Raw genomic sequence first — 20215 nt, 5'->3', positions numbered from 1 at the left:
GGTCAACACCAATCCTTTGAATTAGGTTTGGAAAAAGACCAGAAACCAGTCTATTCGGTGAAGCACTGATGCATACACCAACTGCCGAGTGCTACAGGCAGAACTCTTGTACCGTCCTGCTTGAGGGCTCCTGTGGACAGCCGGTCTGCCCCTGTGCAAAGCAGGACTGGACTGGATGGAGCACTGATCTTATCCAGCATGGTTTTTCTTATGTTCTTATGAGTATGCAACATACTCCTGAGTTTTATGCAACTGTCCCTCAGAGAGACTGGAAAGGAGGAAACATTTCAGCTACACGGAGATTACACCATGCTACAAGTGACTGCACAGATCTGCATTGTTGATAATTGGCAATTTGCAAAATTAGGGAATCAATGGCAATTGCATTGTGCAAAACATTTGGCATACACTGCTAGGATGTTAGCAGCAGGTACAATTGTTTCAAAATCCCCTATGTAAACCTCTGTCTATTAAGTTGAAAAAAAAAAAGTGACATTTTCATTCCAAGGCATAAGACTGCAAGAAAAACCCAACAGGTTCAGACCATCATCTTGTCTAACATCCTATTTCACGGTGGCCAAGCAGCTGCCTGCAGGAAATCCATGAGCCAGGCATGAGTTTTGGAAGTTTAATGTATATTTTCTGCTCCCCAACAAGTGTGTCCTTGTTCACAGTTATCTTGAGATCCAAGTTTATAGGCTGCCCACCCTCACATATGGAATGCTCTTTTCAGATAATCTATACACAATGTTTTTTTAAGCCTCACTAAAAATATATATGAATTATTCTCTTCTCGATGGTCTGGCAGAATGGTGAATGCAAAACAACTGAGAAAAGTGGTAGGAACAGATGGAGGGGCGTTGAACAGCTGGCCGTTTACGGCCTCCTTGAAGCTCAGCACTTAACCTAAACACATCATTTGCCATATGGGCAGACCAATCCCGAATAAGACACAAAATAACATATTTAACAGAGGATGGAAAGCATGAATCATCACCTATTTTCAGGGTTGTACAACCCTATTTTAGAGTCGTGGTAACTTTGTTCTCTGTGGAATACAATCTACATCATAATCTGAAAGTATGTTAAACCTTCCTTCTCCCAAAAAACTGTAAAGGAATTCTCAGCTTTGACACCACAAAGTTCTTCATGTCATCAAGAATTCAAGAGAGGGTGGTTTGCTAAGAACACTTAAGTTTGAAAAGTGTCTGTTTCAGAAAATGTTTCAGCTTGATCTTCTGCGACTCTCTGCCTTCAGAGGTTGTATTTCAGTATATTTGGGCGATACTTCCTTCTAGCACATTTCTTGTATGGTCCTTATACTGCATTGGTTACAAATTGCAAAGGGATGAAAATATTACAAACAGGTCCCAGAAGAGCACAGTGCAGAAGACACAGCTTCTCCCTCACTTCCTCCCTGCCGGCTGCATCTGCTTCATCCGCCCTGGATGTGCTAAGTAGCTGGGCAAGCGCAAGGTTGCCCTGTGCTGATACTTCAGCACAATCCTGGGTGCACTTACTCAGCGGTAATTCACCCTGTGCTCAGAGAAGCTTATTCCCAAAGTGAGCGTGCCAAGAACGAGAGCCCTGTTGCTTACTTCCAAAAGAACCTGCTCTTGGGCTTTCCCACCCGTTCCTTCCAAGGGCAGTCCCTCCATCCCCCTGAAATGCTAAGCAAATGGTAATCCACACTCAAGGACTGAGGATGAGTTGAGTGTATGGCTAAAACTTGTGCTGTCACAGCCTGTGAGCTCAGCTGCACTGACAAACCATGGCTTGGTAGCTACAACCAACCCGCAAAGGGAACCCGTGGTTTTTGGTAGGGTTGTGAATGGTGGATTTTGAAAAATCTCAGCTGATTGCAGGCAGCACAATAACCCATGCTCAACAGCAACGAACTGTTCAACAACAGCCCATATTCAACTCTTCAGTGTGGGTTGTGATATTGTCTGGACCCAGTGAGAGAGCTGGGAGGCCCTGCTAATGGAGTGATTTTAACATAGCAGTATGGAGAGTGGATCCCGAAAGGAAGTGAGCAGCAGCACCTTCTGCAAGAGAAGCCTTTCTTCTCAAGGAAGGCAAATCCTGGATCCCACCCATAACTATCATTTTTATCACCTGGTATCTCTTACCTTCCCTCCAGGGTTTTCCTTTATGCATGAGTTTGAACCTACAAAGTATCACTTGTCAATGTATATCCCGTGCCTCATGCAAAATATATTAATCAGTCCTATAATTCTGTTTATTAGTTCCAAATAAGAATTTTTAGCTATAATCCCCACATTCCTGGAATAAGCCCCGTTGAGCTCAGTGGGACTTACATCTGAGTAAACATGCATGGGTTGGGGCTGTTAACCAGATTAATTGAAATCCATCATCACAAGATGACATCAACACTATAATAGATACCCATTCATTACTGTTAAATGCTCCATCAGCTGAGATTAACGTGTTAATTATCTACTATGTATATTTGTTAAATTATCTACCTGTATGTGCCCATAAACAGTATCTTCCATTCCATTGTTGTGGATTTTATGTTTGGAAGCTGTCCTGAGACGCTGTTGTAAAGGACAGGTTAGAAATGTTTTATTAAATTAAATCATTAAATTCCCTATGGACAAGCCATATCATCCACATCATAAAAGTGACACAGAGAAAGGAAACGGAGAAAGTGCACCACACATGATCAAATGGTTCGAAGGGACTTTGCAGATTTCTATTTTTACTGCTTACAGCACTCGGCTTCCCTAGAGAACACCATATCCAGCTAATCAAGGCTGCAGGATCTTTCTAGCAAAGGAAATTCCATAACTTTGCTGTCAACTTGTTCTTGTTGCCTGTTTTCGGAATTGCGGAGTGTTCTTTAAATAGAGCTACACTGATATTGCTTCTGTGTGAAATCATTGCTTTATGCCTGTTCCTCGGAGCCTTTGGTAAACATTCTCCCTTTTTTATGATACCCTTTCATATTTCTGGAAATAATTGAGCTTCCTGTTCTCTGCCTTCTCTCTGCTCATTTTTCACCGGGTCCCTTATACGACATTCGTTCTAAATTCTTAATCGTTTTTATTGATTTTGCTTTCCAAATAGGTTCGCAGGCAAGGAATAGTTTAATAAAGTATTTTGTTTGAAACAGGTGTCTTCCTAAAGGAAATCAAAATAATAATAAACTTTTAAAAGACAGGTAGCTAGCTAATCTTCTCCGGGAACAAAATCTTTCCTATCACAAGGGTAAGTATTAGGAAGGTATTTTGTAGACACAAAAGGCTTCACAGAAAAGGTGTAATATATCAAACTACTTGACATAAAAGACAAGGATAGTTATGGAAAGTACTGTGAGCAGTGAACTGTATAAAGCAATGGGCTGATGCCCTTGGTGTGGAGGAGAGGTACCTGTGTTAATTTCTTTAGACGGTAATTAAATTCTATAGATTGTAATTGTCACTCATCCCAAACAGTCATTTGCTTCTTCCTTCTCCTGGGGTCAAGCAACATGGGAGGGGATTCCTTGTGTTCATTAAGAAAGCGATGCATTCATTTGCAATTGATCAACCAAAGCTGGTTAATCCATGTGTCCTCAGGTTTCCTAGCATTCCCCTTCTGCAATACCTCCTTGAGTCCCAGACGTTGAGCTGGTCAAGGCTAACACTTGATTGTTGTTTTGTTGTTGTTGTTAGCCGGGAAGTCGTGCCCAACCCATCATGACCCCATGGACAACATTCCTCCAGGCTCTCCTGTCCTCCACCCTCCCTCGAAGTCCACTCAAGCTCGCACCCACTGCCCCAGTGACTCCATCTAGCCACCTCATCCTTTGCTGTCCCCTTCTCCTTAGGAACCAGGTAACACTGAGAACAGACGAGCTCTGGTAGAAGCTCATGCAGTATGTTCTTCACACGGAGGCCAGCCAAATGCCTAGAGAACCATCAAACGTGGGACATTAGTGCCATGCTGACCTCCCACTCACGTTCCCCATCAACAGAACTGTTAACTGTTTGCTGTGATCACACCATAGAGTCGTATATGTGCAGTTTTGCTTCAATTTCCAGTGTGGATTTGCCTTTTCCACAGCAGCGCCCCCATTGGGTCAGTGCTTTCATCCATCTAACCTGCCCACCAAAACGCCATGATTCCTTTCCCAACTCAATAAATTAAATTGAGGAAGGAAGGAAGGAAGGAAGGAAGGAAGGAAGGAAGGAAGGAAGGGGAAATGATCAGTCATGTCAGCTCAGAATCCATCAGCATGTATGGCAAGATAGATCATTTGTCCTGGTCAGCCTCACATGATCCTTGCTGACACTGACCACTTTTACCGTTTTTAGTGCCTCTCAGTGTAGCAAGCCTACAATTCCAAGGTGCCTTGCAATTCAGAAACAGCTTTTTACTTGCAGCATGGAAATTGCTTTCCGAAAGAGGGCTGGAACTGAAGTGTTAAATGGAATCTCCCCCCTCCCCACAGTCAGAGAGCAATTACAATACCTCCTCGAAATGACATTCTATCTGCTTTATCTCCAGAAACAGTGATTAGTATTTTAATCATTAGCGACCCACAGAGCTCGATTTAACTGTCAGAACGAGACAAAGAGCGCTGTCAGTCAAGGAGCACAATGGCTTCCATGCACAGCCAGACCATTCAGAGCCACTGGCTAAATGCCGTTCTAACATCTGCTTTGTTTGCTGCTTGCATTTCTTAGCCGCTGCAGTGCCGGGAGACTCTTGCGGGGTTTGCTGCAGCGGAAAACTCTGGTAGCCCTCTGGGGGCAGTGACGGGGAGACATGTTGAAAAAGGGCAGATTGTATGGAAGGAGCGGTACTTACACAAGATGCTCTCCATCTTTATGAGGCAAAATAGTATTCTAATACATAGTGAGTAATATAGAGCACATCAGTAAATACATTTTTATTCTGTAAACCACCCAGAGGGCCCTGTGGGCTATGGAGTAGAATGCAAATATAACAAATAAATGTATCAGTGAATGGAATTTGTGTTCTGTCAACATGACTGGCATAAGCCAATGACTCAGGTTTCCTCCCCTCGTGGCCTCTGAGCCCCAGTTATTCTCATGGCAAGGGTGCTGCAATGGCTTCCTTTGGGCCAACTGTAAGAGAGGCAGGGCTCTTGGGCCTACTGCCCGAGACAATCACAAGAGGCTGTAGATTTGTGCCCTTAGGGATAAATTTCTTGCCTCCCCTCCATTTCTTGGAAGAAATGTACAGCAGTCTCCTTTTCAGGCATTTCTGGGAATTAAGAAAGACCTAGCGGAACCAAAAGAATCTAGCAACTCTAAAGAAGAAGTTCCACTTTAAGTGTCTTTTCTGGGGCTCCAAGTACCTCAGGCTAATGATACAGCTGAAATTTTACAGGTTTTTTTGCAGGGAAGCAACGGCACAGATTGGAAGAGCTACTCTAGCTTACCCTTCATTTTCCCCATCTTTGTGTCTTATTTTTTCAAGCATTTTTTCCTCAAATGGCCCTCTCTGAAAAAGTCTGATAGTGCAATCCTTAGCATGCCTACTGAGAATTGCGTCCCAATGGGTTCATGGATGCTTTCTGCAAGAAAAGCAGGATTATATCCATACATTTTTATTATGCTATTGAACACTTACTAACTGAATACGCATTCAGAGTACACATTAATAGTTTTTTATTGTTTCATTAATAAGAGATGCATATCCCATAGCAGGAGGACAGAGAAACCTCCTCCTCTATTAGAAGCAGGCATGACAAAATTCCAGGCCCATGAGGCGAATGGTGCTCTTCCCACCAGATGTGTCACTCGCATGGCTGGCCGCACTCTCAGTGCCAGCGAGAGGCGCTGCACACCTGAGCAGGCGTGAAGGCAGCCAGAAGGAAAGGATGCTCCGTTCTCAGCTAGTGAACAACTCTACCCTGGAACTGATGCTCAACTCCACCACCAAAGCGGCTGTCGCTGCTGCACATTTTCTCAAAAATTTGCACCGCAGCAACAATCCCCCAACACACACACACCTTCTCCTTTTAAAACAAATGTGCAACTTATTTTAAATTAAAATCATGTTCACTCAGGACTTCTTGGAGTATGATTTAGCTTTAAATTAAGGCATGCTGAAAACTGAAGTATCTTGCCACTGCTGCGCCAAACTTCAGCAGGAATTTCGCAGTATGCAGGGGCCACAAAAAAAAAAAAAAAAAAAAAAAAGACCAGAGGACACATGTGGTGTGCAGTGTGTGTGATATGCAGGCCATGAGTTGCCAATCCGTGACATGGCATCTCGTCTCTGACCCCAGAACTAAAGTGCTGTTTGCCTCATTGCAGGGTTCAGCTGATGGGAAAATCTGGATTATTACTCACACTTGATGTCAAAGTTCTCTCTAGTTTTCAAGCTGGGAGCAGATAAATTTCAGTGTAATTTAAGTGTGTTAATTGAAGGGATAATGAGCATGGATTACATGTATTTTGGCAGTGGAACTGCAATTACAGGCTCTTATTCATAAGCTTGTACTAAAGAAGGCACCAGAAATCTAAGAAAGTTTAACCATTTCCAAAAGGGCTGGGACTGGAATTGGGGGTTGGGCATCAGTTGATTGATGGCATGTTAACTGCTGTGGGTTACAGGATAACACATAATCTTTTCTAGGCTTTAAAAGAGAATTAAAATCCAAGAAGAGTAAAGGTGATGAACATCTATGTTCATTTTTGCTTCAGTAACAATTTAACTCTCACTGATTAAGGAAAACATTTTAATTATTTTGGCCATCTGTTGCATTCTTTGTGTGTCATCGCATTACATAAAGTGTCACTCCAGATAGTTCAACCACTAGTACTTAATGCACAGCAAATACTAGTGAAACATTTGAAGAACAGTAATAGACCGTAGCCTGGGAGGGGAGGGGAGGGGAGGGGAGGGGGGTCTATAAGACTGTCAAGTCCAGCACCCTCCTCTACTTCCACATATGGTCACCCATCCAGTTTCAGGCCTGTACCTTGTCAACTTAGCAAAGGTGACTTACCATGCTTGCCAGCACGTTCCTGGCTTAGCAGAAAAATATTCCAAGGAGGCCAGAAGTGCAAGAGATTCTGCCCACTGGAAAAAGAAAGGAAGCTAATGAGAGGCAAAGTGAAGCTGAATGAGATAGCTGATTTCTTTCAACTTCTTTGACAGAAAGGTGACAAGACTGAAAACCTATGGGCAATTTTAGATAAATAGAAAAAATGTATTTAAAAGATGTATGTAAAGTTTTTATTAATGTAATTGTTCATCATGCCATAGCTGGTTTAGGTGAAGAGATGGCTTTCACACAGCACTGTAACCTGAATAAAGGAGACGCTGGCGAGACTGAAAACTCAAATTAGATAGACATTCCCAGTCTGGGAATGATTCACATCTCCATGGACTTCATGATGTGTTAATAGCCTCAGGACTTAACATTTGTTGTGCTCTTTTCATTTCATTTCTGGACCACCCAAAGTTCTCTGAGAAGTTCTCAACAATCCACTGCTGAATGTGTGACCTCCCCCAGTGGAAATATTGGGCAGAATCCAGCCTCCTTGTTCCCCTAGCAGGTGACTTCCAAGTCCTCTGCTGCCCCCTGCAGTTCTGGGGTTCACACCAAGGCCCCCCGAAGAATCCACCTACACTCTGAAGCATCTTAGGAGGACACACAGGGGAGTGCAGAGAGGATACTCAGCTCCTGTTGCCCCAGCAGAATCCTTCCACTGGCAGAAGGATGCGGGCTGCATTCAAGCTGTGTTTGAGCTGCTGCAGATGTGCAAGTCATTACACAGCCACCTTGACTCTGCATGGGAATGCCATCTTATATAGAATTGGGTGATAAAAACAGATAAAAGGTAAATGCTCATTTTCAAAACGTCGTACTTCTACTATAATTTTAATTGTCTTAATCTTTTCTGTAAAGCACTCTTGAAATTAAATTCAAAAGCAGGATAAAAACACTTACAATAAACAAACTGTACCACTTTATACTGCAGGTTGGAAGTCGTATTTTAATGTTCTTTCACAAATCCTAACAATATATACTGATGAGCTACAATCCAATGCCTACACATAATATTATAACACAATAGTCAGACTATTGGGGGCAGGGGGGATAACTCTCATTTTAACAGGGAGAATTCCTGACAAGGCTCCAAATGGGGCTGGATGTTTAAAAATCAATTGTAATAAAGATATGTACAAACACCTTTGGGGTGTTCTTTTTCAGGGTTGTGGAATAAAATTGCATCATTCCTTTCTTATTTGTTATTTGTAATTCTATAGACAGTATGATTTTAACATGTTTAATATACTCCAAGGTTACTCTATTGAGTAAAAACTAATACATTTACTAGGGCACAAGTTGCAAGGCAATCCATTTCATACCTTTAGAGGACTTCATTTTCAAATATGAGATAACAGTTTCAAATATCACCAGCCTCACTGATGAATAACAAAGTTCAAAGGGAAGCATCTAGTTCTTAGAACCAACCTTTATGCTAGCATTTACAAATTCAGAAACCAAAAGTACAGCACATGTCATTAGAATGATATGAATTCTGAATGTCTGAGCCACCATTTGCATTCTAGTACCTACAACCAGGATGTGGCATCCAGGGAATCTCAACTTCGATTTTAAGAAAAAGCAAGGAAGAGTCTAGTCCTTCCAACTGAGGAGGATTGCTTGGAAATACTGCATGATCTGCAATTGGTAAATTAACAAGGGAAAATAAAACTCAGTGGCTGGATTTCACTACACTGTACAATAAATTACTCATCTCCCAGGGCTATTTGTCCCAGTTATCTGTCCATACAGGCCAGAATATTAAGCCAGTCAAGTAAGCTCATCTACTTCTTGTACCATGTTGGGTCTTGATTCAAAAATGGGGTGCGGACCATTTCTTAGTTGCACTCACTAAAGACAAACATGTATTTTAATGGTGTTAGACCATTATTAACCAGGTCCATCACAAGTTTAGAGTGAAAATTGGTTACCACAGCAACTCTGTCACTTGACACCTTAAAGGCTTTCAAATGAATTTGGTGTGGCATTTTCTTCTGCTTGTGCCTAACAAAATGGACTCCAGCACAGGGAAGCTTGTACTGCAGTGAGTGTGGCAGTCCATTAAGCCGCTCCGGCAGGCCAGCACAGCCGCTGCTCTGGAATTTGCCTATAAGATCCTAACTGTTTCTGTTCTTACAAGGGAAACATGAAGCTAGAAAGAAGCAATGCCATTGACTCTACAGGTCAGAGGGCTCAGGTGCATGGCCCAGTTTACTGTCTTGAAGGTGTTTTGAGACCTGTCACTAAGGCTGCAAACTTTACCAGGCATGTCCCTAAGTTTCACTGAGTTCGGTGAGATTTCCCTCCACGTACATGTGCTTAGGACGGCAGCTTAAACATGCTTTATGAATATCCCAAGCCTAAAATCCAAATTTAACGCTCACATTGGCTTGAACGCACTATTTCAGAGACAATGTCTTCCTCACTACCAGCACCATCACCTTTTGCTTCACATTCAAGGTCCCAAGAGAGATTCAAAAGCACTTTTAGTATCATGCAGGGCAAGACTCTGAGTTTGATGTGTTCCCTGTATCTCTCCTGATCTCAGATATTTCTCTTCAGACTGATTTATTTAAGCAGCAGTTCAATGACCAGGGCGTGTTTCTGTGATGCAAAGGTTTGGCTGGCCACCTTCACCTTTCCCCAAACAAAGGCTGGCATTTTTCTGTTTGCGATTGCTTAAGTTGCTTAGAGATCATAGGCAGTGCACACGCTGCAAAGGAAGATGTGTGGCTGTACATCAAGCAAGGGGAACACAGATTCATATCCTGTAAATCAACCAGGGAATGATTCCTCAACCAAAGGGACAAAAGTACCTCCAGCAAAAATGTCCAAACGGTAAGTGATCCTCTTGCTCTCTTTTCCTCTCAAATAACTCCCCCACTCCCCGATATGATCTGCATATTGTGAGAGAAAAAGCAAAGGTTTCACAGCTTGTGGGCTGGGCTGTAATGAGTTTCTAGCACTTTAGCAAAAGTAATCAAACTTTCTATTAAAATCTGAAAGCCTGAGGGAGAACAGGAAAATCCTCCAAGAGCAATTTGCTATTACTGTATTTTTCATATGTGCATCCCATACTTCTTGCAATATCTGAGCCATGTATTTATGGTCTGCCACCAAATATTGGTGAATCCCTCACAGCCTCTTTCACAGTGCTATGCCAGATCATTTCCCAATGTCGTCACCCCAAACAAGGCAATGAGGCAGCTTTGGAAAGGCCTTGGCATCCATCATGGGGAGCGCATGGAGAAGGCTGAGAGTCCCCAAGGAGGGGGTGTGCTGGGATCTTGATATTTGGGGCCTGGCTTGTCCAAGATCCACACCTTCCTTTCTTGCCCTGTCCAATGCATCCTCCAGAATCCCATAATCAGGCCTGAAACTGCACATTTTGTGCTGAGGGGTCTAAGCAATCGGCAGTCATTGCAAAATACAAAAGCCACAAATGCTACTAGGTGCGTGTGTTTAAAATCTCAAAACACACACACCATTGCAGCTTAGACAAGGGAAAAAAATCCTACGACTTGCCGCACTGCTGGCTGGGGTAATGCTGAGAAAGCACTGCAGGATGTTTAAAGCATGCATAGAAATTGTGCCTGCTATCACATTATTCTTAGTGACCCGTTACATTGACTGCTATCTCCGCTCCTTCCTTTTTTCTTCCGCAAATAACAATGCTACAAAACTGAAAGCAGAACATTTATTTATTTATTTTATTGTTATACCATCCTATAGCTGAGGCTTTCTGGGCAGTTAACAAAAATTAAAAACACACAAGAAACAAACAGAAAAAAAAATAACAGAAAACAATGAACCCACAGCAATTGCAGCCAAATTGGCCCAGAAGTATAGCAGTGGTACAGGACAAAATTCAGTATTAAAGTTAACTAAAGTTTAAAAGTTAATCATTAAAATATTGGGAAAATAAAAAGAGTTTCACTTGGTGCCGAAAAGAATACAGTGAAGGCGCCAGGTGCTCCTCCTTTGGGAACTCATTCCATAGTCGAGGTGCCACCGCAGAGAAGGCCCTTCTCCTGGTAGCCACCCTCCGTACTTCCTTTGGAGGGGACTCTTGGAGAAGGACCCCCACAGAAGACCTTAGGGTCTGGGTAGGTGCATATGGGACAAGGCATTTCTTCGGATAACCTGCCCCCAAGCCATTCAGGGAGGAGGCACAATTTCAGGATGCCATAGGACTCCCCCTATATTGCTTTGTTTCAAGAAACCATGCTTAAGTCTAACAACAGTTTTCCTGGGTGCTGAGATGAGTAGTCTGAAGCAGAAGCACAAACTTCTGGAACCCTCCCAGCCACACCTGAGGAGGGAGCAGAAGAGAAACTTGCAGCACTGAGTCCTGCTATGTCCAAACGTTGCCCTGCTAGAGAGCTGCCTCTGCCTGGAATTGCCCCTGAACTCCTGAATAACTTTTATACCCAGGCTCAGGAAGCCATACATGTCCAAAGTAAGTCTTACCCAAAGCAATGAATGAGTGCTTGCTATATGTGTGCACATGCATATGAGAGTGAGTGTGTGTATGTGTGTGCAGATGCAAATTGTACAGATACATCATTATTGCATGCAGAAGAAACGGATACGTGAAGCTGCCTTTTCTCCGTTTGAGAACAATGTTGAGAAACGAGAGATTTATCACCCCAGTATTCAAAGCTCCCACCAAAGGTAACCCATGACCCATGCCCTGCAACAGAAAAAGAACCAAAATCCACTTCTAGCAAAAGCAAGCACCACGATATGCCAGTAATTGTGTATTTGTTTAATTTCCAGTATTCCAATAGCAAAGCAGCTGGCTTCTATAAAAGGTAAGGCGACCGACTCCCCCTGCTCCCTCCATACCCCCATTCATTTTCCCGGCTGGGGAACAGCATCAAGTGCAGTAACTCACCCATCACCAGCAGGACACATATCAGGCTCGTTCAAAAGCCCCTCTTTCTTGGTCGCCATGAGAAGCTTGAGACCGCTACTTCCAGGTGGATTCCCTCTCTTCCTTCAAGGTTTTGCAAAGTGAATGCTGTAGCTCTGCAGCAATTCTGCAGTCCCCCTGGACAATAAGTTGGGACACATCACCCGCCTGGGTGTGTGACGGAAGTACAGCAAGGTTAGCAGGCCAAAGAGAAGCAAGACAAACAGCGGTCAGAGCCAGGCATTATGCCGTTTTTACTGGACTCACCCAAAGGAGGGGTGAGCAGGGCGCTCCCGGGAGGCAAAAGCCAGAGCAGGAGGCTTGGGAGGGGAGCTGCTCCATCTGTCAGCCAGCCTTGAATTATTTAGGCCTGACCTACTTCTGCCGCAGGTGAAGCGGGCAGAGCAGACCACACCACTTTAGCTTCCGGGTCCCTTTCCTCAATCCTTGCTAGGTGGAAAACTCTATGAAAGTGGGAAAGGGTCAGCTGGTCTAGATATTTTCTCTTGGATGTGCTCATTTCCCCCTACCGAACTTGCAGAGATTCTTTGGAAATACTGGAAGAGCATTCGGGAGCGGTCCACCACTGCGACCTTCGTGCAGTCCAGTGAGCCAGCTCAGGGGTCGACCAAGGCTTTTTACCATGCGGGCCAGCCAGGCCTTAGCCCAAGCCACTGGTTTTTACTGTGATGCTCCCCTGATGTTTGAGCCCCATGGGACTTCTCTTTTCTATGAGATTAACTCCTCACATCCCGACTGGCGTTTCTCATGGGTTCTTTTTCACATACATTGGACTGAGCGAGCATTTGCGCAACCAGTCCCACAGAGTTCAGACTTCAGGGTGCTCTGCCTTCCATGTCCTCCGTTCGCCATGGCATGCTGATCACAAACAGGGCCCAGTGACAGATGGGAGACGGCTTCCCCAAAGGGAAATTAAGTTCTTATTCTAAATCCTGCGAAGGCAGCAACACAAAAGAGTCCTTCATTTCCCATCAGTAACGTAAGGCCCAAAGGATGATGGGAAGCCATCCAGGGAATACATCAAGCTTAATCTAGAGAAGCATAATTGGGCACTGTGGAGAAAGCATGCAGAAAAACAACCACCAAGGCTGGCTGCAAAAAAAGGAAGCTGCAGTGGGGAGTGAGAGCACGTCACTGCAATGAATTCAACTTCACATCTAGTTTGTCCCTTAAGGGGCAATATATAAGCACAATCTTTTCCTTTACGTCTGACCTTGCTTCTTTATAAAGTGCTTCCATTAACCAGTATTTTACTGATTTGATCACTAAAATCATCCTTATAACCTGCATAACATTTTTATTGGCTATTCAAGATAAACATGAAATAAACCCTAGTGTAGTTTGACAAAGTGACAAAGGCTAGATAGCTTCCAAAGCTATGTCATGAAACTCTGGTGCATTCACAATTCCACCAGGTTCTGCCGAAACTGAACGAATCTCCACCTGACTGGACCTCACTGGCACTTGGTTTAGTGGGTCTGTAAGTCACCTGGCTAGCAGGGACATCAACAAGACCATGAGGCTCACTGGGTGACTTGGGGGCAGTCACAGCCTTTCAGCCCAGCCTACCTCACAGGACTGTTGTTGAGAGGATAAAACTGAAAGGAGGAGAACTTCGTAAGCCACCTCGAGTTCTTTGAAAGTAGAAGACAGGTTGGATAAAAATGTAATGTAGTAAGAACATACAAATCATGTTGCAAGGCAGACCTTTGCTTCAAGGCATGCCAACCTTCTAGCTTTTTAAAAATGTAATTTTTAAAATGTTTGGAAGGGTAGGGAGCCTAGATGGAGCCTGGAGGTGTCCATGGATGCACTGGAGAGCACGCCGTTGGGCTCCACACTGGTCCTTACCTTCCAGGTTCCTGCCCTGTTCTGATTTCACCCTTTGACTCCTGCACCCAGAAGGGTAATAGTTATGGAATCAAAGGGTGGCAGCTCCAAACCTCAGGCTTCCCATAGGCCTGAATTATAACCTGAACTTAGTGTGCAAATCGGAGTACTGTCACTCTTACTGTATAGGCACATTGCAAGACATCACGTCACTCGGAGAACATGCAGGACCTCCCTCAAGTCCCGCAACCTGTTCTTCCCTGGCTCCGGCCACATACATGCGTGTATCGTCAGGTCCATTTCTGCTGTGTGTGCTCTAGTCTGGCAAAGTCTGGACTCCACTGCTTCAAGGAAACGGTTTTCATTGCACTCCCGCGTCTTCTTTTCCTCCTCAGCTCTAAGCAAAGGCACTGATCTTGAGAAGGCTGTTGCAACAGCAGCCTTGGTTTACGATAATGCAGCAGACACGAATGGGAAGCTCAGCAAATCTGATGCTAAAAATCTGCTACAAACTCAGTTTATGCATTTCATGCAGGTAAGAGGATAAAAATGAGTTTGTCTTGAGGCCTCTTATTCCTGAAAGGGATTGTTATCTGAGGTTCCATAGAACCAGGGAACTGAGAGGGATCCAGCCTAAAACTTCCCTTAAAAGACTCCATGGAGGACGGCTTGGCTGGCATTTCCGAGGGGTGTGTGTATGCGACATTTAAAGCAAGCAGCATGTAGTAAAATGGTCTAGGAGAAAAATACCTATGAACAATGTCTCCTTAATTAACACTAACATTCTAGACTCTCTCTTCCCTCTCCTTGGACAGGGGTGCAAAAATTTATGCTCCAGGAATAAAGCTTCCAGGGCAGAAGCCACAACCCCTGTAACCAGAGCATTTTCTCCCTCTTTTTCTGTGATTGGGCCAGGAAGGGGGCTTCAGCACCCTAACGCCTGACATGGAATGGGCGCTGTTGCTACAAGACTAAGAGTTCTTGCTACTGTGTGTATGCACATGAGTGGCCAGCACCACCTTGATAGGTACTGCATGTGGCCCTGGGGGCCAAAGAGGTCGTGCACCCCTGCCTCTGCCTGAGGACACCCCGGGACACTGCTACATACAGCCTTGCCACAGAGCTGTGCATTACCTGGCTCACGAAACTGGTGCATGACCAGCACTTGTACGGAGTTTGAATCCAGCTCTCAAGGTTTAGTGAGGAGGTGATGCTCCCTACGGTTTAAGAACCCATTCCTGTATATCTGTCAGGTTCAGACCTAAAGCATTTCCCAGTCCACTTCAGACTGATTATCACCGTTAAAGCCCTATATGCATTGGAGCCAGAATGCTTAAAGGAGCACCCTCTTCCACTGAGATGTGTTCGGGAAGTTCTGCTCCATCATCCACTGCTGTCTGAAGTGCAATTCCGGATGTGCAAGGCAAGACCTCGTTGCTGTCTAGACTACAGAACTCCCATTTCAAGCCTTTTCCTTCTTAGTGTTGGTAAAATAGTTAGATGTGATTTGAAGTTAATCTGTTCCCACTAATTGCTTGGTTCTTTTCTTATGTTGTTCATCTGATTGTTTCTTGCAATTGCTACCCAATGATCATGTTCAGATTATCACACCTAACTTCAGCGAAGATATGAGAGCTTTTGCCTTTTGCAGTGTAAGCAAACAAACTAGGAAGTCTCCAAGTAATATAGTTCCCTGTTTTATCTGAACTGAGGAAACCATGGTTACAGTCTCAGAACAAGCCAGTTTGGTTTAAAGCACCTTGGCTTGGTCTGAAGCTGGTGATCAAAGTTTCCCAGTTAAATAAATCGGAAACAGTGGTTAATTAGAAACTTCTTGCTTTAATCATGGTTTATACAAAGGAACAAAGTGGCCTTGTGTGTAGGCAAAAAACTCATTTACTAAGCCCTGCTTATTAAGCTAAGCGAGGGACCCATCCTTCACTGGGCCCTGGATTCCACAACTTTCCTAGGAAACATGTTTTGTTGGTGTATGGCTGTCATTAGAAGTGGCGATAGTGCATTCCATATTTTGCCACAAAATGCTTCACTTTCCTTTGCAGGGCCAAGAAACAAAACCAAAATACCAGGAAATAATTTCTGCTCTGGACGAGAACAAGAATGACCAACTTGACTTTGAAGATTTCATGGTTCAGCTGCTTAGCCTCACCCTGATGTCTGACCTCTGGAAAGAGATCCAAAATGTGAAAAAAACTAAGTGATTAAGAATGTTGAAGAGAACTGACACTAAAGGAGAAACTAAAGGAAAAACTATAATTTTTAGGGGAAACTTCAGAACTGAATATATGTCATTGGTATCCTTGGTAGAATCATGAATTAATGCATTGTTGGAAAGTAACAGGCAAAACAGCTGGAATTTGGATCTGCCTTTGGGCAGATTAAATATCAAAGATCAGAAGACAGACTAACAGCCCAAATTAGTGTTTAATCCCAAGTAAGCATTCATTGGATTGCTTAAAATTGTGACCCTATGTATACAGTGGAGATTACTTTTGAGTAAAGCAAGCTTGGGCTGTAAGAAATGCATTGATTAAATTATATGAGAACAGGTTAAACAGTATGGCAAAAAGCAGGTACCAGGCCCAATCCAGAGGCTGGTAATCATACACAAGAAAACTGTTCCATGAGTCTAGCAGTGTGCAAGAGAAGCCTGCATGTGAGAGCCTCAGATGCCTGATGGAAATACAAGTTCCCATCCGTACCAAGAGGCAGAAGGGATGGAAGTGTGCACTTGATGCATGTGCTGCAAAGCAATGGAAAGCATTAAACTGGGGCTGGGCAACTGCTAGTGATCGGAGTCTGCATTGCCCCCATCAGGGCTCGCACTTCTCCCCTACCAGTGCATGCCACCAAATTTTCAGGGGGGAGGGGCTTCTCCCCCACTTCTGGGCAGTTTCAGGAGTCCCCCGCCCCCATGCCTGCAAACGACTGTGGAGCTGTGTGCTCCATGGTGCCAGTTCCTGAAGAAGACATGGTTTTCCTGTCCTTGCATGGTCATGCAGGTTACCCACACAGATGCCTGTCAGGATCCAGTCGCTGCCTTCTTTGCACATTGCCTGTACAGGCCAAAGGGGAAGGGGGAGCACACCTGCTGCTCCTTTACAGGAACAAGCGCCTGCTGCGCAAGGGAGTGTGCGGACCAGCCTTCGGAACGGTCTTGCTTCATTATATTGACGCAGCATAGCTCCATCTCCTCAGCATATAGAGTAATAGACTACAGTGTGCCAAAATGTTTTAAAAGTAGCTATAGTTAATATTAAAAGCCCGCTTGCTATATTTACATATTGGCTGATTAGGCTGAATGGCGTGATTACTCATAACTCATAATTCTTGTGATTTCACCTTTCCAGTATCAGATATATTTCTCAGTCTTTGAACAGATCTATAAATTCCATAATGATAAAGCAAGATTATAACTGTAGTAATGATGGATGTTAAAATGATGGATGTTAAGATTGCAAGATGAACAAATACGAAGAATCCCTTTATTTGTTTCATATGAATCTGTTTATTTCACACGGTGCACTTTCAGTCATCCTGAAATTGGCCCTCTTGCCTTTCTCTTGGCCAGGTAAAGACCTCTATGAAACATCTGGTGACAGCTGGACCCCCCCCCAGCCCCACCCCTTTCAGGTGTCCTGAAAACTGGGCCAGGCCAAGAGGGAGTGTGTTGAGCAGGAGCCCATGGAAACTGTTTCCTGAAGACCCGCACTTAGGGTTAGGGTTGGCAGTTCCAAAGTAGCCCCAAACTGCCTTCTAAGACTGTATTCCGATCAGCACTTGCCTGCAGGTAACCCCCCCAAACTCATTTTCTGAACGACTGCTGAGAGCCTGCAGTCCTAAGCCCACTGTTCAGCCACAAAGAACACGCTCCTATGCATGTTTACCTGGAAATAAACCCCATACTGTCCAAAGGGCCCAATAAATGCTTTTAGAATTGCAACCTAAATCTCACTGGGCAGTGTTGTGTCCCACGGTTTTACAGATGAGACCAGAGACCAGTTGGTATTTTTAAGCGGAGTTTTTTTATTACCTGCGCAGGGACCAGCACTCTCACACAAGGATGGGATGAGTGCGGGCCCCCAGTAGAGGGACAGCGGAGTTTTTATACCTTGTTACAAACAAATGGAAAATTGTTATTGGCATCCTAAGTGAGCTAGCATGATACAGAAGTGAGACGGTTTGCAGTTAGCCTATCCTTTTAAGTTTTTCGCCTTTGATAAACCTTGCCCATTTTCTGATAACACTCTGTGTATGCCTGGGGCAGCTGATAAACCTCCTGTTATACTTATTTAAAACACAAAGCCTCCTATTATGCTAACTCAACACACAAAGCCTCCTATTATGCTAACTTTAGTACACAGCTGATAACATTCTGTTATACTAGCTTTAGTATCAGGTGGGTCGAGCCTAACCGGCAGTATCCAGTACTGTTGGCATGTGACTGTTCTGTTATGCAAGCAGACCCTCGCATTAGGACTACCTAGAGAAACTGCAGAAATGCTCATTTCCAGACTGAGAAAAGTCAGCAGAGTTTCTATGCCAGAAATGACTGTTTCTGCTCGTTTTCTGTTGGGTTAAAAACAGCAGCTCCCTGTTGCGCTGGCACAGCAAGAACCTAAGATACTGCCCCTTGAACAAAGTAGGCATCCTTCCAAGTACATATGTTTAGGGGTGTGATTGTTCGGCTTTTCTTGCCCTGCTGCAAAGCCGTGGCGGCCAGAGGATTTCTCTTCCTCCTTTTCTGATAAGGATTAAGGCCAGTCATAAACGTTAGAGAAGACAGACAGTGGAAACAGGCATCCTGACTGCTGCAATCACTCTGTTCCTGAGCACGTGCAAAGGTTTTTTTTTTCTGCCCCCAAATAATTAGGTCCTCCCTGGAAAAAAATCTCAGGGCAAAACCACTCTAAGAATGTAAAGAATGGCTTTGCTTTGTGGAGAGAAGACTGCAGGGATGCTTAGCTGTGCTGTGCAGTCTAATAGCTCCACCTAGTCCTTGGGCTACCAGATAAAGTCTGGGCACGCCTGCAAACATTAAACTGCCTAAAATGGGACCCAGGGCAAAATAGCAGGAAATTATTCTTTGGGCTCCGCTCTGTGTAATCTGAATGGTCATTGCTATGTGGTACACTGGTTAGAGTGCTGAACTAGGAGAGGCCTGGGTTCGAAGGATCACTCAGCCATGCAGCTCACATGGTGAAGGTGGGCCAGTGGTCATCATCATGCGACCTGTCCTGCGGTATTACCTTTATTCACATTCCTTTTTAATTGGATTCCTGCCCCTGAGCCTATCCCAGGCAGAGATGCAAAATAAATTTAATAAATATATTAAATAGTGAATAAATGTTGATAAAGCTTAATAAATAATTATTCACTATATTAAATATTAAAATCACCAAGTGGTTATGCCCTTTAAAGAAAACAGACTGGGCCAGAGAGGAAGGAGGTTCTGCTCACAGCCATCCAAGCATCGGCCTCGGAGTCCCGCATGGTCGAAAGCACAGAGGCTGACACAAAGGTAGAAGGGGGGGAGGACTGAGCTGTGGCAGCTGGGCAATTGTGTTTGGGCTGCTTTGGCTCCTCCCTTTGTGCGGGATTGTGGGGGCAATTGACTGCCCAGCCTAGAAGTGATGCCTCTCCTATTTTGATAAAAGCAGTTCCCGGTTTTGGAGGAGCCAGTCTTCCATATTTTACTATGAGGGCCCATCTGCACAGCCGGCAAATTGGTACTGCAGAGCAGGAGTTCCCAGTCTCAGCCACAAGTGGAAGATGCTGCTGTGTTGGAGGGTGGACTCACGGGATTTATTTCCTTAAAACAGTTTGGAGGGAAGGTTGCCCGGATGGGGGACCAAGCAGCTTGCCTTCAGAGTCTCTTGCAGGCTGGCTCACCAAAGAACACCCTGCTCTGTGCCTGAATATGCATCTCACCACAACAGACTTAGCAGGCAAGGGTCCAAGGTTTTCCACGATGGTGCCCCACCATGACAAGTGCTACTCAGCTGCTCTGGTTTCCATCAAGAGATGGTGCCGATCTCTTGAGAAGCTCCAGAGAGCATTTCCTTGCCCGGAGCAATGGGCCAAGCTGCTGCTTCTTCAGCATGCCAGAACTTTTAAAGGGAAGGGTGTAATAATCCCTGGCAACCACACACAGATTTAGATGATGATGAAAATGGAGTGCACAAGTCACACGAGGCTGAAGCAAGTTTGCGTAAAAATAAGAAATACACTTCAGCAAACCCTGTCCTCCATGCTAAAAATGTTTTAAAACTCCCCCGTTTTATAAAGACAATCAGTTGGAAGGAAAGTGCCCTACGAAGGCTATTAAGGTATCAATGCTACTACAGCGGTTCCAACCCCTTCATTTTCTCCCTCTTGCCTGGGAAGAGGAG

The 20215-nt window shown here is 44.3% G+C and overlaps 1 protein-coding gene across 1 annotated transcript; it reads left to right on the top strand.

Annotated features, from left to right (window-relative positions):
* Positions 1–9764: 9764 nt before the first annotated feature.
* On the top strand, positions 9765–16024 carry SNTN (sentan, cilia apical structure protein). The gene is made up of 4 exons (XM_044451703.1): positions 9765–9877; positions 11819–11853; positions 14201–14340; positions 15866–16024. The coding sequence occupies exons 1-4, from the start codon at positions 9765–9767 to the stop codon at positions 16022–16024; spliced, it is 447 nt and encodes a 148-aa protein (XP_044307638.1).
* Positions 16025–20215: the final 4191 nt, after the last annotated feature.

The sequence above is a fragment of the Varanus komodoensis genome, unplaced genomic scaffold, assembly GCF_004798865.1.
Source record: "Varanus komodoensis strain SLA01 unplaced genomic scaffold, ASM479886v1 scaffold6_4, whole genome shotgun sequence".
NCBI lineage: Eukaryota > Metazoa > Chordata > Lepidosauria > Squamata > Varanidae > Varanus > Varanus komodoensis.
This window is presented reverse-complemented; position numbering and strand designations above follow the sequence as displayed.